The 20,401-nt window shown below is 41.3% G+C and overlaps 1 protein-coding gene across 1 annotated transcript in view; it reads left to right on the top strand.

Moving 5' to 3' along the window:
• cntln (centlein, centrosomal protein) overlaps positions 1-20,401 on the top strand; it is a 465,635-nt gene that overhangs the window by 142,013 nt on the left and 303,221 nt on the right. The window contains exon 10 of the mRNA XM_048527488.2: positions 6,321-6,491. Within this exon, the coding sequence (XP_048383445.2) occupies positions 6,321-6,491 (171 nt within the window). The remainder of the gene's footprint in view (positions 1-6,320; positions 6,492-20,401) is intronic.

The raw sequence follows: 20,401 nt of genomic DNA, 5'->3' as shown, positions 1-20,401 counted from the left end.
GGACTATAACTCTCAGTAATTAATGCATCGTGTCCATGCAATGCCTCTCACTGTGCCAAAATGACCAACCCTTCTTAATCTCTGTGCTTCCTGTTCACTCGCTTATCCTGCTAATCCAACACCACTAATTACTGTTCTATCCACATTGCACTAAATTGCTCCCTTTCTCCTTGTAGGAAAAATTAGCACGCGCCAAGCCCTGAATCAGACGATACCCTTGACTGATTGGAGGTACAGTCTTATTGATTGTATTTGCCCTTGAGCCCACTGAATTCTAGTCTAGTTGCCAATTGGTTGATGTATGTGCAAAGTGTTGCCCTCGTAAGTTGCTGTTGCATGATGTAGGTATGACATTGACAGAACAATTTGTAATAAGGCAGCATGTCAGTGCTCTGAACTGTGAAAGCAGCCTACCTGTTCCTCTGCCCTAAAAATGAACGCTTGTTACAGAGGCCGGCAGCTTCCAAGTACACAAAAATGTAAACTATGAGCCATAAGATGCATTCTGTGCTGATTGAATGAGATGTGTGTGTGTTCCTGCAGACAAAGCAACGTGGTAGAAGCATGCAAGTCACAATTACCTGCGTGTGCCAAACTGAATTCTGGAAGGGCTAAAGTGGGAGTGGTCTGAAAGCAGCCATAATAATGTGGTAAGGCTAGTGGTTTGGCAATGCCCATTTTTGTAGTGGAAGAGGATGATGGCCACAGAACATGCAGGGACATTGTGGTGAAAACAGTTGGATGAAGGCCTGGAGAAGCATGTGGTGAGCTGTTGCTCCACGTAGCCATTCTGACTTTCATGTTGGGTGTTGGTTCCATCCAGCTTTTCTGGGAAGGAGTGGACAATTGGGAATGGTAAAGAAATGAGGTGAGATTAGCTTGTAATGAGTTGCAAATGTATATAAATATATGTATAGTTGCTGCTCATTGGTGAGATTCAGAACTTGCTCTTTTAAACTGAAGGGAACATCAGTAATCTATTTCTCAATGTTGAGAATCTGATTTTTCCATTTTTGCTGTGTCTTCCTAACTTTCTCGCCATTTCCAAACCCCTTGGGTAGAGTAAAATTGTGTCTTTTGGTTTCGTTTGGTGGGAGAGCTAGCTTTTAATAGTTTTATGAAAATAAAATTATTTATATATGTACATACAACCTTTATTTTAGTATACAAGTAAATTGTGCACAATTTTGTGTTGAAATGTATCTGTGTGAACGTGCACATTATTTGTCATTGCTGGTTCTTTTTCACCTCTAATAGTTGTGTGATGACTTATAGAAAGCTGACCATTACCATTGGAAATAGTGGACAGGATTTTTCAGATGGCTGCCATCTGAAGAATCAGCAGGAAATACATCCCTGTACATACTGGCAGCTTGACAACCATTTCACATTCTGAGGAATGTTAATTGACTGGAGACAGGATTTCCTCCCCTCATTTGGGTGTAGGACTACATCAAATAGATATTGACCATTCTGATGGCTGGCAGATAGTCCTAGCTGTGCAAATAGCAGCAGTGACCAACACTGGCAATATAGGTGTTCTCTAGATTTATAGTCAGTGGTCAGCTAACTGCAAGGAATTCACGGAGAATAAAGGGGGATTTGTGGCTTAGCCACGGGTTGGATTATGGTTTGCAGCAAGTGGAGGATAGGAACTTGACAGAAGCCAGGATGGGGATGTGGGCAAGCAGTCCTTGGGTTTCATTTGCACCCAATGTGTAAAAGGTGTGCTTAAAGGCCACAAGTCTCCTCTCCGCGCCCCCACCTCCCACATTTTTGCTTGAAAACCAAACAGCGTGGCCTTTCGGGCTGCCCTACAGCCCCTGAGCCAATTCTGCCAGTCTTGAAATTGAGGCCAGGCATGAAGCGGCCTTCAAGTGGTCAGTATGTAACTGCTTAAGGGCCTCAATTGTTGTGAGAGTTGACGTGCTATCCTAGGCTGTCCCAACACCATGTGCAACGAATTGTAAAAGGTCATTTTAATGTGCTGTTAATTGGTATAAGAGTTATTTTTGTTCCTGCCATTGACATATACTTAAATGTCTCAGATTGAAAATGAAACACAATTGCTAATCTTCTGAATAAGGTGTAGTTACACTCCTAGCTGGACAGAATATAGGATTATTGTGTCTTTATTATTTTCTCAAAACGGTTTCTACAAGCACATTGTGTTTTGTTTGTAAATTCAGAGTCCCTGTCGTTGGATTGGCACAAGGTTTTTTAGAATTTTTCTCTTACTATTAACTGCAGTACATTGCAAAGAAATATCTTTGCCGGGGAGTGACTGATTCTGTGTTCCACTACACTGCTCATCAGCAGAACCCAAGACAATATGTTGCAGTCCAGCATTTCAAATAGATGAATAAAATCTGAATTAACTAAATCTGCTTTTTATGGCTCAAGTGGTTTCATTAGATTCAAGCACTCTGCTACAGTTCTTTAATGAATGCATACCATATGCTTTAAATGTTCTGGTCAATAGCTGATAAAAAAAAATGCAGTATAATAAAGCCAGGAGAAAAGAAGATGTCCTTGTGATAGGCCTCTGTCAAAGGAGTTACTTTAAATTCAGTAACTACTATCTAGACAATATGGCTTGCAATTTATGACCCAAAGGTAGTCATACATTATTGGAATATAGCCTACTGAGCTTCACATTACACAGATGTGAAGCCCTGATTATAGTTGCTTCATAATTAACAGTGATCAGATTTGTTTTGTGGCATAAACGGTGCATGTGTAGAACATTAACCATAGCGCACACTCATTCAAATTCAGCTCAAGGGCTCCGTGGCAGACGGGTCACGAGCTTCAGGGAGTAGAAGCACCAGCTCCTCCATATGTTCTTGCTGAATCTTACTACAACTACGAGTGCAAGATAAGTTCCCAAAAGAACCAAATCGTGTTCTGTAATTACAGCACCACTTTCTGCAGGATAGAAATGAGGAAAAGCTAAAACACTCCCTCATCAGATAATTTGTAAATTACTTTACATGGCGGATGCCTAACTCAGTTGGTTTCAACTGCTGAAATTATAAATAATTGTAACAGATGTGGCAATATGGCTGGCCTCCAATAAATGAGACCCTTGATAATATAGCCGACCCTTTGACAGGCCAATTTAATAAAATGTGAACAAAATCTTCTTACTAATAATTTATCATCCTGTTTCCCTATTGGACAAACTTAATTACCCTAGCAGTTAACAAGGTCACACCCAGATGCCAACCTCTGCTACAGTTTTGATAATACAATCAGCAGTTGAGGGGTGATGAAAGCTTTGTTGTTTTTTTCATTACCTGGCTTCAGATAAGCACAGGTGGCTCAGTCTTGCTCGTCAGTTCTTAATAATTATATTCTATTATGGAATGCATAGTTAGCACATTGAAGAGTGTGCATTAGCAATTTTTTTATATGACTGAGGTGCTAACTTATCAGGGAGCATTTCCCATATGACAACAAAATTTGTCCAATATTATATTCTGCATTGGAAATGACACACACAGTTTTGAAACAGTGTAGGACTTTAAGTTTGTTTCACTTCCTTTGATTCAACATTCCAAAGGTTAATGCACCCATGCTGCATTCAAGTAAAAAAAAAGTAATTGTTTGAAATGGTTTTGGTAAACTTTGAAGAATATATTTCAGCACATCTTGCTAAACACAGCTATTGTCTGTTGGAGATTGGAATTTTGCAACAGTATAACAGTTAATTCCTTCTTCACCAGGGATCCTTTTATTTGGTTTACCTAGAGATACTAGTTGTACCTAGTCCATGTTTGCTATAGTCTTCAAAACAAATAAATGGATTGCTGGCTGCAGTTAAATTTCTGAATAGTCCTAAGGGGTTTCATTCCTCTTCTTTGACCATATTGGCTGCATTGCCTGCACCGTAAGCAAATTTTGACTTGTGCTTTGAGTGGAAGGAGACCAAAGCTTTAATCATTTGCACCTCTAATACAAGTCCATTTGGAGTAGCAGAATAGATCCTTCCTTTTTATGAAGCGAACAACAATATAGTGTACATTAAAATATTTAGTTTGTTCTTTACCCTGTGTTAATTTCATCAGGGATAAGTTGTGGATGTTGCAGTTGCAAATGAAGTTAATGCCTGAAACATATAATACCCACTGAAAATTAAAACAGATTTGAGACGTGCCAAATAAATTCAGAACTATATTTACAAACTGTTAAATTCATGGTGTCATTGTGAACATGTAAGTAGATAAACTCGATTGTTCTTCCCAGCTTCACAGGGAAGTAATCAGGATTTATATTAGAAAGTTGTAAAATAGGAGGTTTTTAAGTGGAGAAAAGGAACAAATAAGGAATATGGAAAAAGTTGGTACAATTACTTTTCAGCAAAAGATTTATTTATTTACAAATAGAATTATAGCATATAGTGGGTCATTGGGCCTGAACTGTTAAGTCTGTTTTCTGTCTACAGATGCTGCTGGTCCAGCTGAGTTTTTGCAGTCATTCCTGTTTTTGTTCCTTCACTGTTTGACAAATTGAACTCTTCATCATCAAGGAATCGCATCTCTATTTTCTTATATAAAATCCTCGCATATAGTCGAGGTGAATGATTTTCAGTCGCAAAACAAGATAATGAATGTGTAAACTAAACCAAACCTTTGAAGACTAGTTGAATGACTAGTTTACGTCTCTGGTCAAAAAATGTTTAATACCAGATTTCACTTCCTTAGCTATTTATCTTCAAGTTTTGAAATATTTCTATTTTAATGCCTATTGTATAAACCCAGACTTCTTAATGATGTTTTCGCCCTCACCAAGAACATTTTTGCCATGCAGGCAATTATGTTAAAGTGTAGTTGTATTCATCTCACTCTAAACCACTATATGCTATAATTCTATTTGTAAATATTTCCATATTAAGCAGAGGTTCACCTGCACATCTGCCAATGTGGTATACTGCATCCATTGTACCCGGTGTGGCATCCTCTACATTGGGGAAACCAAGCGGAGGCTTGGGGATCGCTTTGCAGAACACCTCCACTCGGTTCGCAATAAGCAACTGCACCTCCCAGTCGGAAACCATTTCCACTCCCCCTCCCATTCTTTAGATGACATGTCCATCATGGGCCTCCTGCAGTGCCACAATGATGCCACCCGAAGGTTGCAGGAACAGCAACTCATATTCCGCTTGGGAACCCTGCAGCCCAATGGCATCAATGTGGACTTCACCAGCTTCAAAATCTCCTCTTCCCCCACCGCATCCCAAAACCAGCCCAGTTCGTCCCCTCCCCCCACTGCACCACACAACCAGCCCAGCTCTTCCCCTCCACCCACTGCATCCCAAAACCAGTCCAACCTGTCTCTGCCTCCCTAACCTGTTCTTCCTCTCACCCATCCCTTCCTCCCACCCCAAGCCGCACCTCCGTCTCCTACCTACTAACCTCATCCCACCTCCTTGACCTGTCCGTCTTCCCTGGACTGACCTATCCCCTCCCTGCCTCCCCACCTATACTCTCCTCTCCACCTATCTTCCTTTCTTTCCATCTTCGGTCCGCCTCCCTCTCTCTCCCTATTTATTCCAGAACCCTCTCCCCATCCCCCTCTCTGATGAAGGGTCTAGGCCCGAAACATCGGCTTTTGTGCTCCTGAGATGCTGCTGGGCCTGCTGTGTTCATCCAGCCTCACATTTTATTATCTGAGGAACTGAATAGTTTGTTTTTACTAATGTTCCTGGTGATCAAGTTGATGGTTTCTATGTGCTTTAGAACTAAATTGGGTACATTTAGGCATAAATATGGAAAGAAATTGCAAAATAAGTATTCATCGTAAATACGCTGCTTGCAATGTTTTATGTTTGATAACAGTTTAATGGTTTTGGTTTCTCCTGTGTTAAATTAGCTCACCAAATAAATACATGAATCAATCTGTGTACTGCAGCTTCAGTTTTGGATGTTATCTGTTTTTTCCTTCTGTATTCCTGAACCATGAAAACATTTTTGTGTATGTATCAATAGGGGAACAATTTGCGAAGATCATAAGTCTTCAATATGAGAACAACATATTTTAAAGCAATTCTTAAAAATATCTTGGGCTTTGTTATTAAAAAAAAACTGTAACCAAGTTGATTTTAAAAGAAAACCTTTGAAGCTACATGGTGAAATAGCTTTTTGGATACTTCTTGCTTTACCCTTCTTCCCGGTTTGAACTGCTTTGTATAATTTGATTTTGGCAGTAAATTGCACATTGCCTCATGTCCTGTTTCTGTCTCCTTGTCTCCTGGTATATATCCAAAGTGATTTGGATATCCTTTTCAATGAAATCCTTTTATTTTGTTCAATCATCAGATGCACCATAATTCCTCCAGTGATTTAGAGTACCTAGTTATGACTCAGAGGTCCGAGATAAAGTTATTGAAGGAGAACCTGAAAGAAACAAGTGGAAAATTATTGGAATGTGTTGCTGATGACAAACTGCTGGAGCCGAAGTTTGGTACTAGAGAATGGAAAAGGCAGCAGGTATTCTTTATGTCACTGTGTTCTGCAGTGGTCTACTGAAGCAGTATTCTAAAGTATAGTTTATAGATCTCAGATTAAGAAAATTACTGTTTGTGATTAGCAATGTTATGAATGCAGACTTTTTTTAACTGCATTCGTGCCCTTTGTGTCTGTTTCCGTTGCGAGTCACAAAAAAAAGCCTGTGTACATCATCACTTGAGGCAATATTTCAGCAGTGCCATTTTTTCCACATAAGTTGGGACATCATTTTACTCGTTTGGTGAGGATTGTATACTGCGACAATATGCATGAATTTTATGTTGGGAAAAGCTACTATTTTATCTACCATCGAAAGACTGCAACTAATTATAATTTGACTTTATCTGTTATATTATTCATTGGGGGACGGTCTTGCTTTTTGGGAATAATTAACTTATTTTACTCGACGGATTTGCCCTCAGTGTTTCAATGGTTACTTAGTGCAATGAAAAAGATTTCTTCCTGCTGTTTCTGTAATAAACACTTTATGTAATATAGTGTATAATAGTATTGGAAGACATTGGCAATTGTTAATAACTGGCAAAGAATAAGACATTGCTGAATAAGTGTCCTGTAATTTAGCATGACATATCAATTTATTCATTCAGTATTGTGACTACTTGCTGTACAACTTTATTAAAGTAAAAATAATTGTGTAAACATTGAAAAGTCCAGCTAAACTGATGTACAGCTCTGTATACATGCAAAAGGGAGCTGGGAAACCCTAATTAGGAGTTCACTTCAACACTTACATTTATATAGTGCCTTACAAGGTAACGGAATGTCCCAGAGTAAAGTATTTTTGGAGTATAGTTATTGTTATAGAAGTGTAGAAAGTGTAAAAAACGCAGGAGCCAATTTTGCGCAGTAAGCTATCACAAGTAGAATGGTATAAACCTTGGCCATGAGAGTATCTTGTTCTTTTGTATGCATATAAGACAATGAGTGAGGTCTCAATTTAACATCGCTTCTGAAAAAAACTTGCATCTCCAACTGGGAATATCAGTTTAGATTTTGTGCTCAATTTTCTGGTGTTGAATTTGAATCCATGACCTTCTGACTTCGAAACATGACTGATATCAGTGTGGTTTTCTATGCAGAAATTGTATTGCCGGGTACCCCCGTAAATAAAAAATTCTGCCAGTAAGTGCACATATTAAACCTTGCTTTGATATAAAAGCAAAAGGAAAAAGCTTGGGTTTCTTCTGTAATTCAGTGCTAAACTTGTAATAACTCAAAGCCGGCTAGTAATTCAAGCTTAATTGTATATTACCAAACTAGCAAAATAGTGAAAACTGAATAACTGTTCTAAAGAAAGTAGATGCGGACCCAGAAATTGAGAACTCAATAACATCCCTCATTATAAGTCCAAAGTATTTGAAAAGAAATGGTTACATGACAGAAGGAAGGCTGAGACCAGTTGGTTATAATTGATCTTGATCTCCATTGGTTGACTTCTCCCTCGTGTTAATAGTGTTCCAGTTGGTTAGTATTGGCTGGAAATGGATGTCACTGGTTATTTTTCACTTGGATGTTATTGCTGGTTGGAACTGACTGACACCCTGTGCGCCATGAGATTGTGTATAGTTCAGAAAAACTCAAAGGAATTGAAAGAAACACATTGCTGAGTTTCAGATTTTACAGGGAACAAAATGGTGCTGTGTGCAGTTCTGGGAACCACACTGTAAGCCAACTGTGAATGCATGGGAAAGAGTGCAGAAGAGGTTTAGAAGAATGGTTACAGGGTGAGAAACTTCAGTAGTGAGGAAGATTTGAGACTTTGGGATCATTCTCAGTGATGAGCTGAGTGGAATTTTCAAAATTTGGAGTGGTCTGGATAGAGTAGATGTAGAGAACCTGTTCCCACTTGTAAAAGGATCGAGAACAAGAAGGCAGGTTTAACGTAATTTGCAAATGTCGATGTGTTGTGAGAGAAAGAATGTGGTGGTCGAGTTCAGTTGAGGCATTCAGAAGGGAATCGGATCATTATTTGAATAGATACATGGTATGGGGAAAAGAAGAACAGTGTTAACTTATGGTGCTCAACTGGAGAGCCAGTGCAAATCTGATGGGCCAAATGGTGCTTCTTAGACTGTCACATTTCTTTGATTCTGATAAATGGACCAAACAAACTGAATGATACATGAATGCCCGTGGAAATCATATAAATAAACAACTTTCTTCACATAATCTACTGACAACCCAATTCGCCTCTAGAAAATGCAAATTAATTTTGTGATCTTGTGTCTATATTGAAGAAACAGGGTTTTCTTTGTCTTTTGCCACATTCTCTGCAAATAGATCTTGGATGCTGGCAGTGGAAAAGCAGGGTAGTGGGTAGAGTGAAGAAAAAAAATTAGCAAGGTTTCACTGAATTTGTCCAGGAAAGCAAAAACAGACCTTCCAATCAAATGTCAGAACAATCTCAATTGAGCCCAGGCAAATGTATAAAGCAGCATCAAGCTTGTCTCTTAAATTAACTATTGTGAATAGCCTTTCAACCTATAATTCTCCACAAATTTCTATAAAGAAAACAAAAGTACATAAAAATAAGTTCCTTAACATGTAACTGTACATCCGTAGATCCTTATAGATGGTTCATCATAGTAAAAACCCGAGAGAATAAAATTCCAAAACATCTTTCCAGACTGGTAAATTATACTCATGCAGCTTTCTGCCCAAAAAAGCCCAGTTGAATATTTGCAATCAACCTGCAATTGTATACCTGTAGAACCTATGGATGCTGAATTGTGAGTTGAAATTGTTCTCTCATTGCCTTTGGGAGCAGATTAATTAATGATGAAAGTAATTGTGTTCACCACCATTTATGTACAAGTGACACAATAGTTTCAGTCTTTGGGTCAGATATGTTACGAAAAGCAGAAATCAAAAAGTTTGCCATCTGAGGTGTACTGCTCTGCAAAAATGGCATCTCACTGCCAACTTTACCATTAAATTGCATTGAATAGTACAAGGTTCCTACATATATTTTATTGCCTTTTACCTTTCATTGGCCGTTGTTCACTGGCAGGATTTGTTTCCACTCACTAATTGCCCTAATGACTGGGCCATTTAAGAGGACAGTGAAGAGTCAAACACCTTGCTATTGGTCTGGAGTTACATGTTGCCCAGACCAGGTAAGAATGGCAAATTCCTTTCCCTGAAGGATATAGGTGAACCAGACAGGTTTTTATTGAAATCAATGATGAGTTTCATGGTAATCATTTTTGAAACCAGCTTTATGTTCTAGATGTTTTAATTGAATTCAAACTCTATCAGCTGCCGAGGTGGAAGGTGAACATGTCCCCAGAGTAATCGCATGTGCATCAGGATTACTAGTGCAATGACATTACCATGATATCACCACTCTCCTTACACGTAGTTGATGTGGACTAAACTGGCCATAGAAAGTTAAGAGATAATGGGAACTGCAGATGCTGGAGATTCCAAGATAATAAAATGTGAGGCTGGATGAACACAGCAGGCCAAGCAGCATCTCAGGAGCACAAAAGCTGACGTTTCGGGCCTAGACCCTTCATCAGAGAGGGGGATGGGGGGAGGGAACTGGAATAAATAGGGAGAGAGGGGGAGGCGGACCGAAGATGGAGAGCAAAGAAGATAGGTGGAGAGGGTGTAGGTGGGGAGGTAGGGAGGGGATAGGTCAGTCCAGGGAAGACGGACAGGTCAAGGAGGTGGGATGAGGTTAGTAGGTAGCTGGGGGTGCGGCTGGGGGTGGGAGGAAGGGATGTGTGAGAGGAAGAACCGGTTAGGGAGGCAGAGACAGGTTGGACTGGTTTTGGGATGCAGTGGGTGGGGGGGAAGAGCTGGGCTGGTTGTGTGGTGCAGTGGGGGGAGGGGATGAACTGGGCTGGTTTAGGGATGCAGTGGGGGAAGGGGAGATTTTGAAACTGGTGAAGTCCACATTGATACCATATGGCTGCAGGGTTCCCAGGCGGAATATGAGTTGCTGTTCCTGCAACCTTCGGGTGGCATCATTGTGGCAGTGCAGGAGGCCCATGATGGACATGTCATCAAGAGAATGTGAGGGGGAGTGGAAATGGTTTGCGACTGGGAGGTGCAGTTGTTTGTTGCGAACTGAGCGGAGGTGTTCTGCAAAGCGGTCCCCAAGCCTCCGCTTGGTTTCCCCAATGTAGAGAAAGCCGCACCGGGTACAGTGGATGCAGTATACCACATTGGCAGATGTGCAGGTGAACCTCTGCTTAATGTGGAATGTCATCTTGGGGCCTGGGATGGGGGTGAGGGAGGAGGTGTGGGGACAAGTGTAACATTTCCTGCGGTTGCAGGGGAAGGTGCCGGGTGTGGTGGGGTTGGAGGGCAGTGTGGAGCGAACAAGGGAGTCACGGAGAGAGTGGTCTCTCCGGAAAGCAGACAGGGGTGGGGATGGAAAAATGTCTTGGGTGGTGGGGTCGGATTGTAAATGGCGGAAGTGTCGGAGGATAATGCGTTGTATCCGGAGGTTGGTAGGGTGGTGTGTGAGAACGAGGGGGATCCTCTTGGGGCGGTTGTGGCGGGGGCGGGGTGTGAGGGATGTGTCGCGGGAAATGCGGGAGACGCGGTCAAGGGCGTTCTCAATCACCGTGGGGGGGAAGTTGCGGTCCTTAAAGAACTTGGACATCTGGGATGTGCGGGAGTGGAATGTCCGTCCGTCTTCCCTGGACTGACCTATCCCCTCCCTACCTCCCCACCTACACCCTCTCCACCTATCTTCTTTGCTCTCCATCTTCGGTCCGCCTCCCCCTCTCTCCCTATTTATTCCAGTTCCCTCCCCCCATCCCCCTCTCTGATGAAGGGTCTAGGCCCGAAACGTCAGCTTTTGTGCTCCTGAGATGCTGCTTGGCCTGCTGTGTTCATCCAGCCTCACATTTTATTATCATAGAAAGTTAAGTCTTGTTTGTTCTTAAGCACCTTTTAGTGATATGGTGGATATTAAGATTTACTGCTCAGTCTCTCTAGTATTGTAAATTAAGTATTGCAAACATGAAGCCTTATTCCTCAGGTTTTAATTATTGGTGTTTTTAATAATGCAAATGTTACAGTTGAAATTTATAATTTGCATTTTTATATTTACTTTCTTTATTTTCTCTTATTCATTCTTCTTTTATTTTACACTGAATATTGAATTCATCCTAATAAAAACCAAAATAAGTGTGGATGCTGTAAATTAGAAACAAAAGCAAATTGCTGGAAAAGCTCAGAACTGAGGAAGAGTCACTGCACCTGAAACTTTAACTCTGATTTCTCTTCACAGATGCTACCAGACCTGCTGAGCTTTTCCAGCAATTTCTGTTTTTGTTATTGAATTTACTCTGTCTACTTTAAACTTGGATTGTTTATTTTACAGAGCTTCGTTCTGATTGGTTACTTTGGCACTCTGGTTCTTGCTTTATTTACCAATTAGCCATGTGTTTGAGAAGTTAACTTAAGAGGAGTTAAAAACCTGGCTGTGAAGAGCAAATCTAATGACAGATACAATGTAGATGCCTCACCACAGCAAAATTTAGATTATATTGTATAATGTGTATTTATTTGCATTTGACAAAATCCTTACATGTTATGCTGCACCTCAGATTAACTGTGTTTGTCTTGGTGTTTGTTTTGAAACTTGATGTATCATGCATTTAAAACAAAATCGAGAAAGCATTTGGCTTGGTGCAATAATGCATTTGTTAGAAAATTGTATTATTGTATTATTTTACAAAATTAGAAAACAAACCAGAATGGTTTCCAACTGCATTTGTTTCCTTGCCTTCTTTGCTGGAGATACAGCACACCTCATAAAACTACTTGATTATTTATCACAGGGTTTGCAATAGGCATCCTTTTTTGGGATTGGTGATTAGTGCCTTAACAGAATAAAATTTAAAGGACAATACTAGATTTTGTATGCTGACTATCTAACTGATTATTGGAGCATCATAAGTGGCTTGATTTTGTTTTGTCCATTGCCTACATGCACAAGCAGGGATCACTAGATTACAATTAGGAGTACAAATGCTGCCAGCTTGTTTTGTCCTCTCTTACCACTTGAAATACTGAGATTAGCTTTTCATCCCTTCACCGTAACACAGCATGATCTGAACCAGGGATGTTCCTTGCTTTTTATTGCATGGTACTGTCTTACTAATTCATCAAGGAAACAATAGAGAATTATCTCTGCACAAATTTTATTTTCTACCTTTATAGTACTTCACCATTGAAATTGGATTTGAATTCAAAACTGATCTGAAATGCAGGAAGGCTTTTTATTGAACTGGTAATGACCATCATGTTCCACCAAGTCTCAACATTGCATTTTATAAATCTTACAAGAAGGTCCTAACGCTTGAAGAACAGTTATAGCTATAATGCCTATAGCATTGTCAAATGTGTAAATCACGACTTCTCAGATATCTTGCCATGAAGGACATTTAATAAGCATAGGAGAGAGAGAAACTGAGTTCAGAACTGAGAAAAAAAGATACGCTAAACTTGTATGCAAGCTTATTTAGACCAGGGAATTTTTTGTTCTAAACCCCTCCACACTACTGTTGTATATATTTCATGGGCCTTCTGTAACATAGTAATACAGTATTTTTGACTATAGTAAAAATTGATTCGCAATCAGTATATTTATTTCACATAATATGAAACGTTTGCCTTTGATAACCAAAATTTCTGTATGGAGATGGCGATAACTGCAATATCTGCAAGGGAAAACCATGCTGAATTTTCATCCTGCCTCAAGTTGGGTTAACAGACTGTTGTTAAGATTGGTAGACCATCACTGGAACTGACAGTTTGTTGATCGAACTGATGATACAACCACACCAGACCTTATTTCCCCAGTTGTCAGTTATTTATGACTAGAGTAGAATTAGCCTGCCAAGACTTGATGACAACTCCTTGACAACACAATGTTGGACTGTTAGCTATGAGCATGCAGTGCTAAAGAATAGTTTCTGGTTCTTCTTGCCCAGTGTGGAGCTGAGAACTGAAGTGATGTGATGCTGGTGTGGATTGGTCACTTAGGACTCAGCGATCAAAAGTCTGTACCTGGATACTGTAAATGTTGGTGATCCACGTTTATTTTTAAATTACAGAGACAGGGAGTCTTGGGAGGAGCCTCTGAAAAACCCCTGCTTGTGGGCTACGGATTTTTGGTTGAGAACTTCCGCATTACATCACTTAGAATACTGTGCACAAATCTGGTTTCCATATTATAAAAAGAATGTGAAGGTCTAAGACAGGTGAGGAAAAAATGATTTTAAAACATGATGCCAGAACTAAGAGGTTATAGCAATCAGAAAAAAGGTTGAAGAGGTGTGTGGGTAAGATATCAGGAGTCATTTCATCTCCTGAGAATCAAAATTTAGAGGCTATAAATATAAGATGAATATTTATAAATTCAATAAGGAATTCATGAGAAACATCTTCACCCAAAGAGCGGTGGGATTGTGGAACTTAATACCACATGAAGTAAAGAAGTTCCCTGGCTTAGATACATTTAAGGGGAGTACAAGTGAAAGGAGATGGGAACAAGGAAAAATAATAATATCCTAAATGTGGGAGATGACATGCAGGAAGCTCAAGTGGAGTATGAGCAACAGCACAAACCAATTGGACCATATGGTTTCTGTCAGTGTATAAGTTTTATGTGATCATCCAAAAAACTTGCATTTACATAGCATCTTTAATGAAGTAAGGTTCCATAGCAGTTCAGAGGAGCATTGTGTGAAAAAAGACACAACCACAAAAAATATCAGGCTGGAGGACTGGAAACTTGACAAAAAGGTAGTTTTTATTTAGATAGTAAAGGAAGAAAATGTATGAGAGATTTCGAGAGGAATTCCAGAGTTTGGAATCAGTTTTGAAGAAGGGTCATCGGACCTGAGATGTTGACTTTTTTTCCTTCACGGATGCTGCTAGACCTGCTGAGTTTTTCCAGCAACTTCATTCTTGTTCCAAAGTTTGGAACTCAGGCATCTGAAGACATGGCTGCAGTTGTAGGGCAAGGAAATTTGCAGATGTGCACAAGGCAAGGTTTGAAGGACTTGAAGAACTAGAAAAGATTATGGAGACCAGGAGAGGTGAGGTCATGGAAAAATTTTAAACCAGTGGGAATTTTAAAACAGAAGTATTGCTTCGGTATTGGTCAGCAATTACAGAAGTTCTTTCATTGAGTAATTTTAATAATTTTCTTCGCTTAACTTTTTATCAGGCCTCCTTGTGCCAATCACATTCCCAACTTAGAGGGATGAGAATTTCCTTCCAAGCTTCTCTAAATAATGTTGTGGAACTGATCACCATGAGGAGGTGGTATGTACCATTCCATGAAGAATCTGAAATTGAATGAATTTGATAAAAATAAGACATTAAGAGAGGTGTTCTACTTGTAATTAAGGATTGATTATTAGCAATGGGACTAAGCAAAGCAAAATACTCAAAATTATCAGAAGTAGATAGGAAATGTTTGATGTGTAAGATGAACATTTCTAGCAAAACATAGTTTCTGTAATTCAATTCAATTCAATATACCTCGATGTGCTTGGTCTTTTAATGTGAGGTTGACCTTTGATGTTTAAGTGACATCTCTCTTTTCTGCCTTTACTTATTCTATTATTAATCAATGACAGCAATTGGGAAGCATGCGCTCAAGATGTTTTTTCCTTCTTTGCAATTCATTGCTTTGTTAAAAAGACCAATTTTACTGTTTGATATACACGAGAGACTACAACAGCCAGTCTGTGTGAGCCAACCCTTTTCCAAATCGGTCTAGAATGACAGAACTACATAAGAACTGGATTGTCAGTTATATTTCTCATTTGGTAGTTAACTTTACTGCTCACTACAGAACCCCATTTTACATTTCCAAGAGAGAGTCCCTACCTAAGGAGTCGAAAACAGTTGGAACGTGACACGGAACCCCAAAGCAGGAGCCGAATACGTGGGTTGTGTTCTGCAGTGATAGTAGAACAATTGTGGGTTGGAGTGATGTTGATGTTAACAGCAGGCTAGTGAGTCAGCAGCAGCAGTTGGTGGTGACAATGGACCGGTGAGGCAGCAGCAGTCAGCAGTGAGAGTGTGCAAGTGACATGGCAGCAGCTGGTGGTGAGAGTTGGCCAGTGAGGGTAAAAACTATGGAAATACAGAATCAGGCTATAAAGTTATTGAACTTGATGTTGACCCCTAGAGACTGCAGGGTCTCCCAGTGGAAAATGAAATGTTGTACTTCGAACTGGCTCTGAGACTTGTGGCAACACTGCAGTCGGCCTGCAACAGAAATGTTAGCTAGGAAACGTAGTAGTGTGCTGAAGTTGCAGGCAGTTGGAAGCTCTGTGATTTTTGTGGACAGAATGTAGGTGTTCAGCAAAGTGGTCACGGGTTCTGCGCATGGCTTCTGAATGTCATAGAGTAATACAGCATGGAAACAGATCCTTCATTCCAAGTTTTCCATACTGGCCAGGTTTCCCAAACTAAACTAGTCCCATATGGCACCTAATCCTCTAAAACTTTCTTTTTCATGTGCCTGTCCTAATGGCTTATAAATATTGAAACCGTACCTGTATTTACCACTTTAGCAGTTTATTCCACATACCTTGTTGAAGGCATTGGTAAAATCCATGTTGACAATGTCTGCCACTCTGCTCTGATATATCTTCTTGGTTACATCATGAAAAAAACTCAACCAACTTTGTGAGATATGATTTCCCACATACAAAGCTCTGCTGATTATCCCTAATCAGTCCTTGCCTCTCCTAATATATGTAGATCCTGTCTCTCAGCATCCCCTCCACAACTTACCTATTACTGACATAAGATTTACCGGTCAATAATACCCTGGCTCTTCCTTGCAACATTTGTTAAATGAAGAGACAACATTATCCACCCTCCAATCATCCGTCATCTCACCCGTGGCTGTATATGATACAAGTATCTCTGATACCACAATGCCCTGGGATACACTTCATCAGGTCCCGGGGACTTATCTGCCTTTATGCATTTTGAGACCTCTGCCATCTCCTCTTTTGTAACATGGACTATTCTCAAGATATCAGTATTAATTTCTCCAAGTTTCCTAGCTTCCATATCTTTCTCCACAAATACCGACTTGAAATATTTGCTTAATGTTCTACCTATCTCCTATAATTCCACATATGAGGCAGCCTCGTTGATCTTTTAGAGGCCCTATTCTCTCCCTAGGTGCTCTTTTGCCTTTAATGTACTTGTTGAATCTCTTTGACTTCTCCTTTAACCTTATCTGCCAAGGCTATCCTCTTTTTGCCCTCCTGATTTCCCTCTTAAGAATTCCTCTACTCCCCCATAAAGGGAGTCACTTGATCCAGCTGTTTATACCTGACGTATGTCTCCTCCTTTTTCTTGACCAAAGCCTGAAAATCTCTAGTTATCTATCCTTGTCCTACCATCCTTGTCCCTCACTCAAACAGGAACATACTTCTTGTGAGCTCTCATGTCACTTTTGAAAGCTACCCACTTGCCATTCGTCCTTTTAGTTGCTGACAGCCGACACTAATCAACGTTGAAATGTTCCTAATACCATCAAAATAGGCCTTGCTCCAATTTAGAACTTTAACTTGAATACAACACCTGTCCTTTACTATAACTATTTACAAACAAATAGAATTTGGTCACTGGTCCCAACGTGCTCCCGCACTAACATCTCATTCATTTGCCCTGCATTATTTCCCAAGAGAAGGTTGAGCTTTGCTCTTTCTCTAGTAGGTGCATCTACAGACTGGTAAGGAAAATTTTCTTGAGCACATTTAACAAAGGCTTCCCCATCCAAGCCTATGACACTATGACAGCCCCACTCAATATTTGGAAACTTAAAATTCCCCCTGTAATGCACTATTAATCTGACAGATTTCTGAGAGCTCCCTACATACTTGCTCCTTAATTTTCCACTGACTAATGAGGGCCTAAAGAATCCCATTGAGCTAATCATTCTTGTCTTATTTCAAAGTTCCGCCCATATGGATGATTTCCCCATAAATACAGCAGTGATGTTTTCTGAAATTAAAAATGCCACCCCCCTCCTTTCTTGCCTCCCTTTATATTCTTTCTATAGCATATATACCCCTGAACATTGAGTTACCACCCCTGTCCCTCCCTTAGCAATGTTTCTATAATAACTATGATATGCCAGTCATGTATGGTGAACAACAAATAAAATTGACTAGATTGATTGAAGTACAGGTAAATCGCAGCTTCACCTGGAAGATATGTCTGAGGTCTTGGATGGTGAGGAAGGAAGAGGTAAATGGGTAGGTATTACACCTTCTGTCATTTCATGGGAGGTGCCAAGGAGTGCGAGGAGATGTTGAGAATAGAGGAGGAGTGTATCAGAGTGTCCGAGAGGGACTGATCCCTGTGGAATGTTAACAAGGGAATGGACGTGAACATGAACAAGTTTGGTCGTGTCATCTAGTTCGAGGTGACTTAAATGGCAGCTTACAGTGCGGAGGCTGGAGGTTTGGGAAGTGAGGACCAGGGAGACCCTATCATTGTGATAGGGAAGGGAAGGAGTGAGGGCAGAAGGACGGGAGATGGGTCAAACATGACTAAGGATCCTGTTGACCACAATAATGGGAAATCTCGGTTGGGGAAAAGAGTGGACATTTCTGAGGCCCCTGCTGTGGAAGGTGATATCATCAGAACAGATCCCACATGGTCCCCAATTCTGCCTGTCTCTTTGTGGGGTACGTAGAACATTCCTTGTTCCAGTCCTACTCAGATTCCTCCTCACAACCTTTTCTTCAGTATATTGATGACATCATCAGTGCTGATTCCCTCTTATACTGAACTGGAAATATTCAACTTCTCTTCCCATTTCCACCCTCTTCTGACAGTCACTTAGTCGATCTCTGACTCCTGAGATAATGGGAACTGCAGATGCTGGAGAACCCAAGATAACAAAGTGTGAAGCTGGATGAGCACAGCAGGCCAAGCTGCATCTTAGGAGCACAACAGCTGACGTTTCGGGCCTAGACCCTTCATCAGGGCTCTCTGATGAAGGGCCTACGCCCGAAACGTCAGCTTTTGTGCTCCTGAGATGCTGCTGGGCCTGCGGTATCTTTGACTCCTCCCTTTTCTTGACATCTCTGTTTCCATTTCTGGATTAGGCTGGCCACCAATAGACCCTACAAACCCACCAATTCCCTCAGTACCTGGACTACACATTGTAACAACCTGCTTTTTGTAATGACTCGATTCGGTTCTCTCTGCTCCGCCTCGGCCATATCTGTTCTGATGCATCTTCTGTCGGGGTGCCTCGGAAATGTCCAACATTTTCCTCAAACGAGGGTTGCCCATTACTGTGGTCAATTTGGCCCTTAGTCGTGCTCAATTCATTTCCCATAGGTCTGGCTTCACTCCTTCCCCTCTATAACAATTATAAGTTCCGCAGGGTCCTCATTTAGCAGCCTGCCAGTCTCCACATCCCAAGAAGTGTAAACCAACATTTCTGTCATCTCCAACAGGATGCTACGACAAGACATTCCCCTCCCCTCTCTTGTCAATATTCTACAGAAAATGTTCCCTCTGGGACATTCTGGTCCACTCCTCCTCCATTTCCAAGATCTCCTCACTGCCCATGGCACCTTTCCGTGCAATCTCAGAAGGTGTAATACCTAACCCTTTACATCCTCCCTCCTTATCAGTCAAGGCCCCAGCTATACGTTCTAGGTGAAGCTGCAATTTGTTTGGACTTCATCCAATCTAGTTTAATTCATTTGCTGTTGATATGTGGGCTCCTTTAATTGGGAAGATGAACTGTGGATTGAGTGACCGCATTGCGGAAGACCTATGTTTTGTCTGCAGAAATGATGCAGAGCTTTCAATTGATGTAATAATGGGAACTGCAGATGCTGGAGAATCCAAGATAATAAAATGTGAGGCTGGATGAACACAGCAGGCCCAGCAGCATCTCAGGAGCACAAAAGCTGACGTTTCTTGGTTCACCTGCACATCTGCCAATGTGGTTTCCACATTAAGCAGAGGTTCACCTGCACATCTGCCAATGTGGTATACTGCATCCACTGTACCCGATGTGGCTTCCTCTGCATTGGGGAAACCAAGCGGAGGCTTGGGGACCGCTTTGCAGAACACCTCTGCTTGGTTCGCAATAAACAACTGCACCTCCCAGTCGCAAACCATTTCCACTCCCCCTCCCATTCTTTAGATGACATGTCCATCATGGGCCTCCTGCAGTGCCACAGTGATACCACCCGAAGGCTGCAGGAACAGCAACTCATATTCCGCTTGGGAACCCTGCAGCCCAATGGCATCAATGTGGACTTCACCAGTTTCAAAATCTCCTCTTCCCCCACCGCATCCCAAAACCAGCCCAGTTCGTCCCCTCCCCCCACTGCACCACACAACCAGTCCAACCTGTCTCTGCCTCCCTAACCTGTTCTTCCTCTCACCCATCCCTTCCTCCCACCCCAAGCCGCACCTCCATCTCCTACCTACCAACCTCATCCCACCTCCTTGACATGTCCATCTTCCCTGGACTGACCTATCCCCTCCTTACCTCCCCACCTATACTCTCCTCTCCACCTATCTTCTTTTCTCTCCATCTTTGGTCCGCCTCCCCCTCTCTCCCTATTTATTCCAGAACCCTCACCCCATCCCCCTCTCTGCTGAAGGGCCTAGGGCCGAAACGTCAGCTTTTGTGCTCCTGAGATGCTGCTGGGCCTGCTGTGTTCATCCAGCCTCACATTTTATTATCTCAGAGCTTTCAATTGCCTGGCAAGTATTTCTGTCACAGGCCTGCAGTGGTGTTCCAGTGAGCCTCAGTGGAGGCTCAACATTTCATATTCCACTTGGGGTCCCTGCAGCCTCTCGGATTCAACATCGAGATCAGTAACTTTCTG

The sequence above is a fragment of the Stegostoma tigrinum genome, chromosome 3 (genome assembly GCF_030684315.1).
Source record: "Stegostoma tigrinum isolate sSteTig4 chromosome 3, sSteTig4.hap1, whole genome shotgun sequence".
NCBI classification, from domain to species: domain Eukaryota; kingdom Metazoa; phylum Chordata; class Chondrichthyes; order Orectolobiformes; family Stegostomatidae; genus Stegostoma; species Stegostoma tigrinum.
This window is presented reverse-complemented; position numbering and strand designations above follow the sequence as displayed.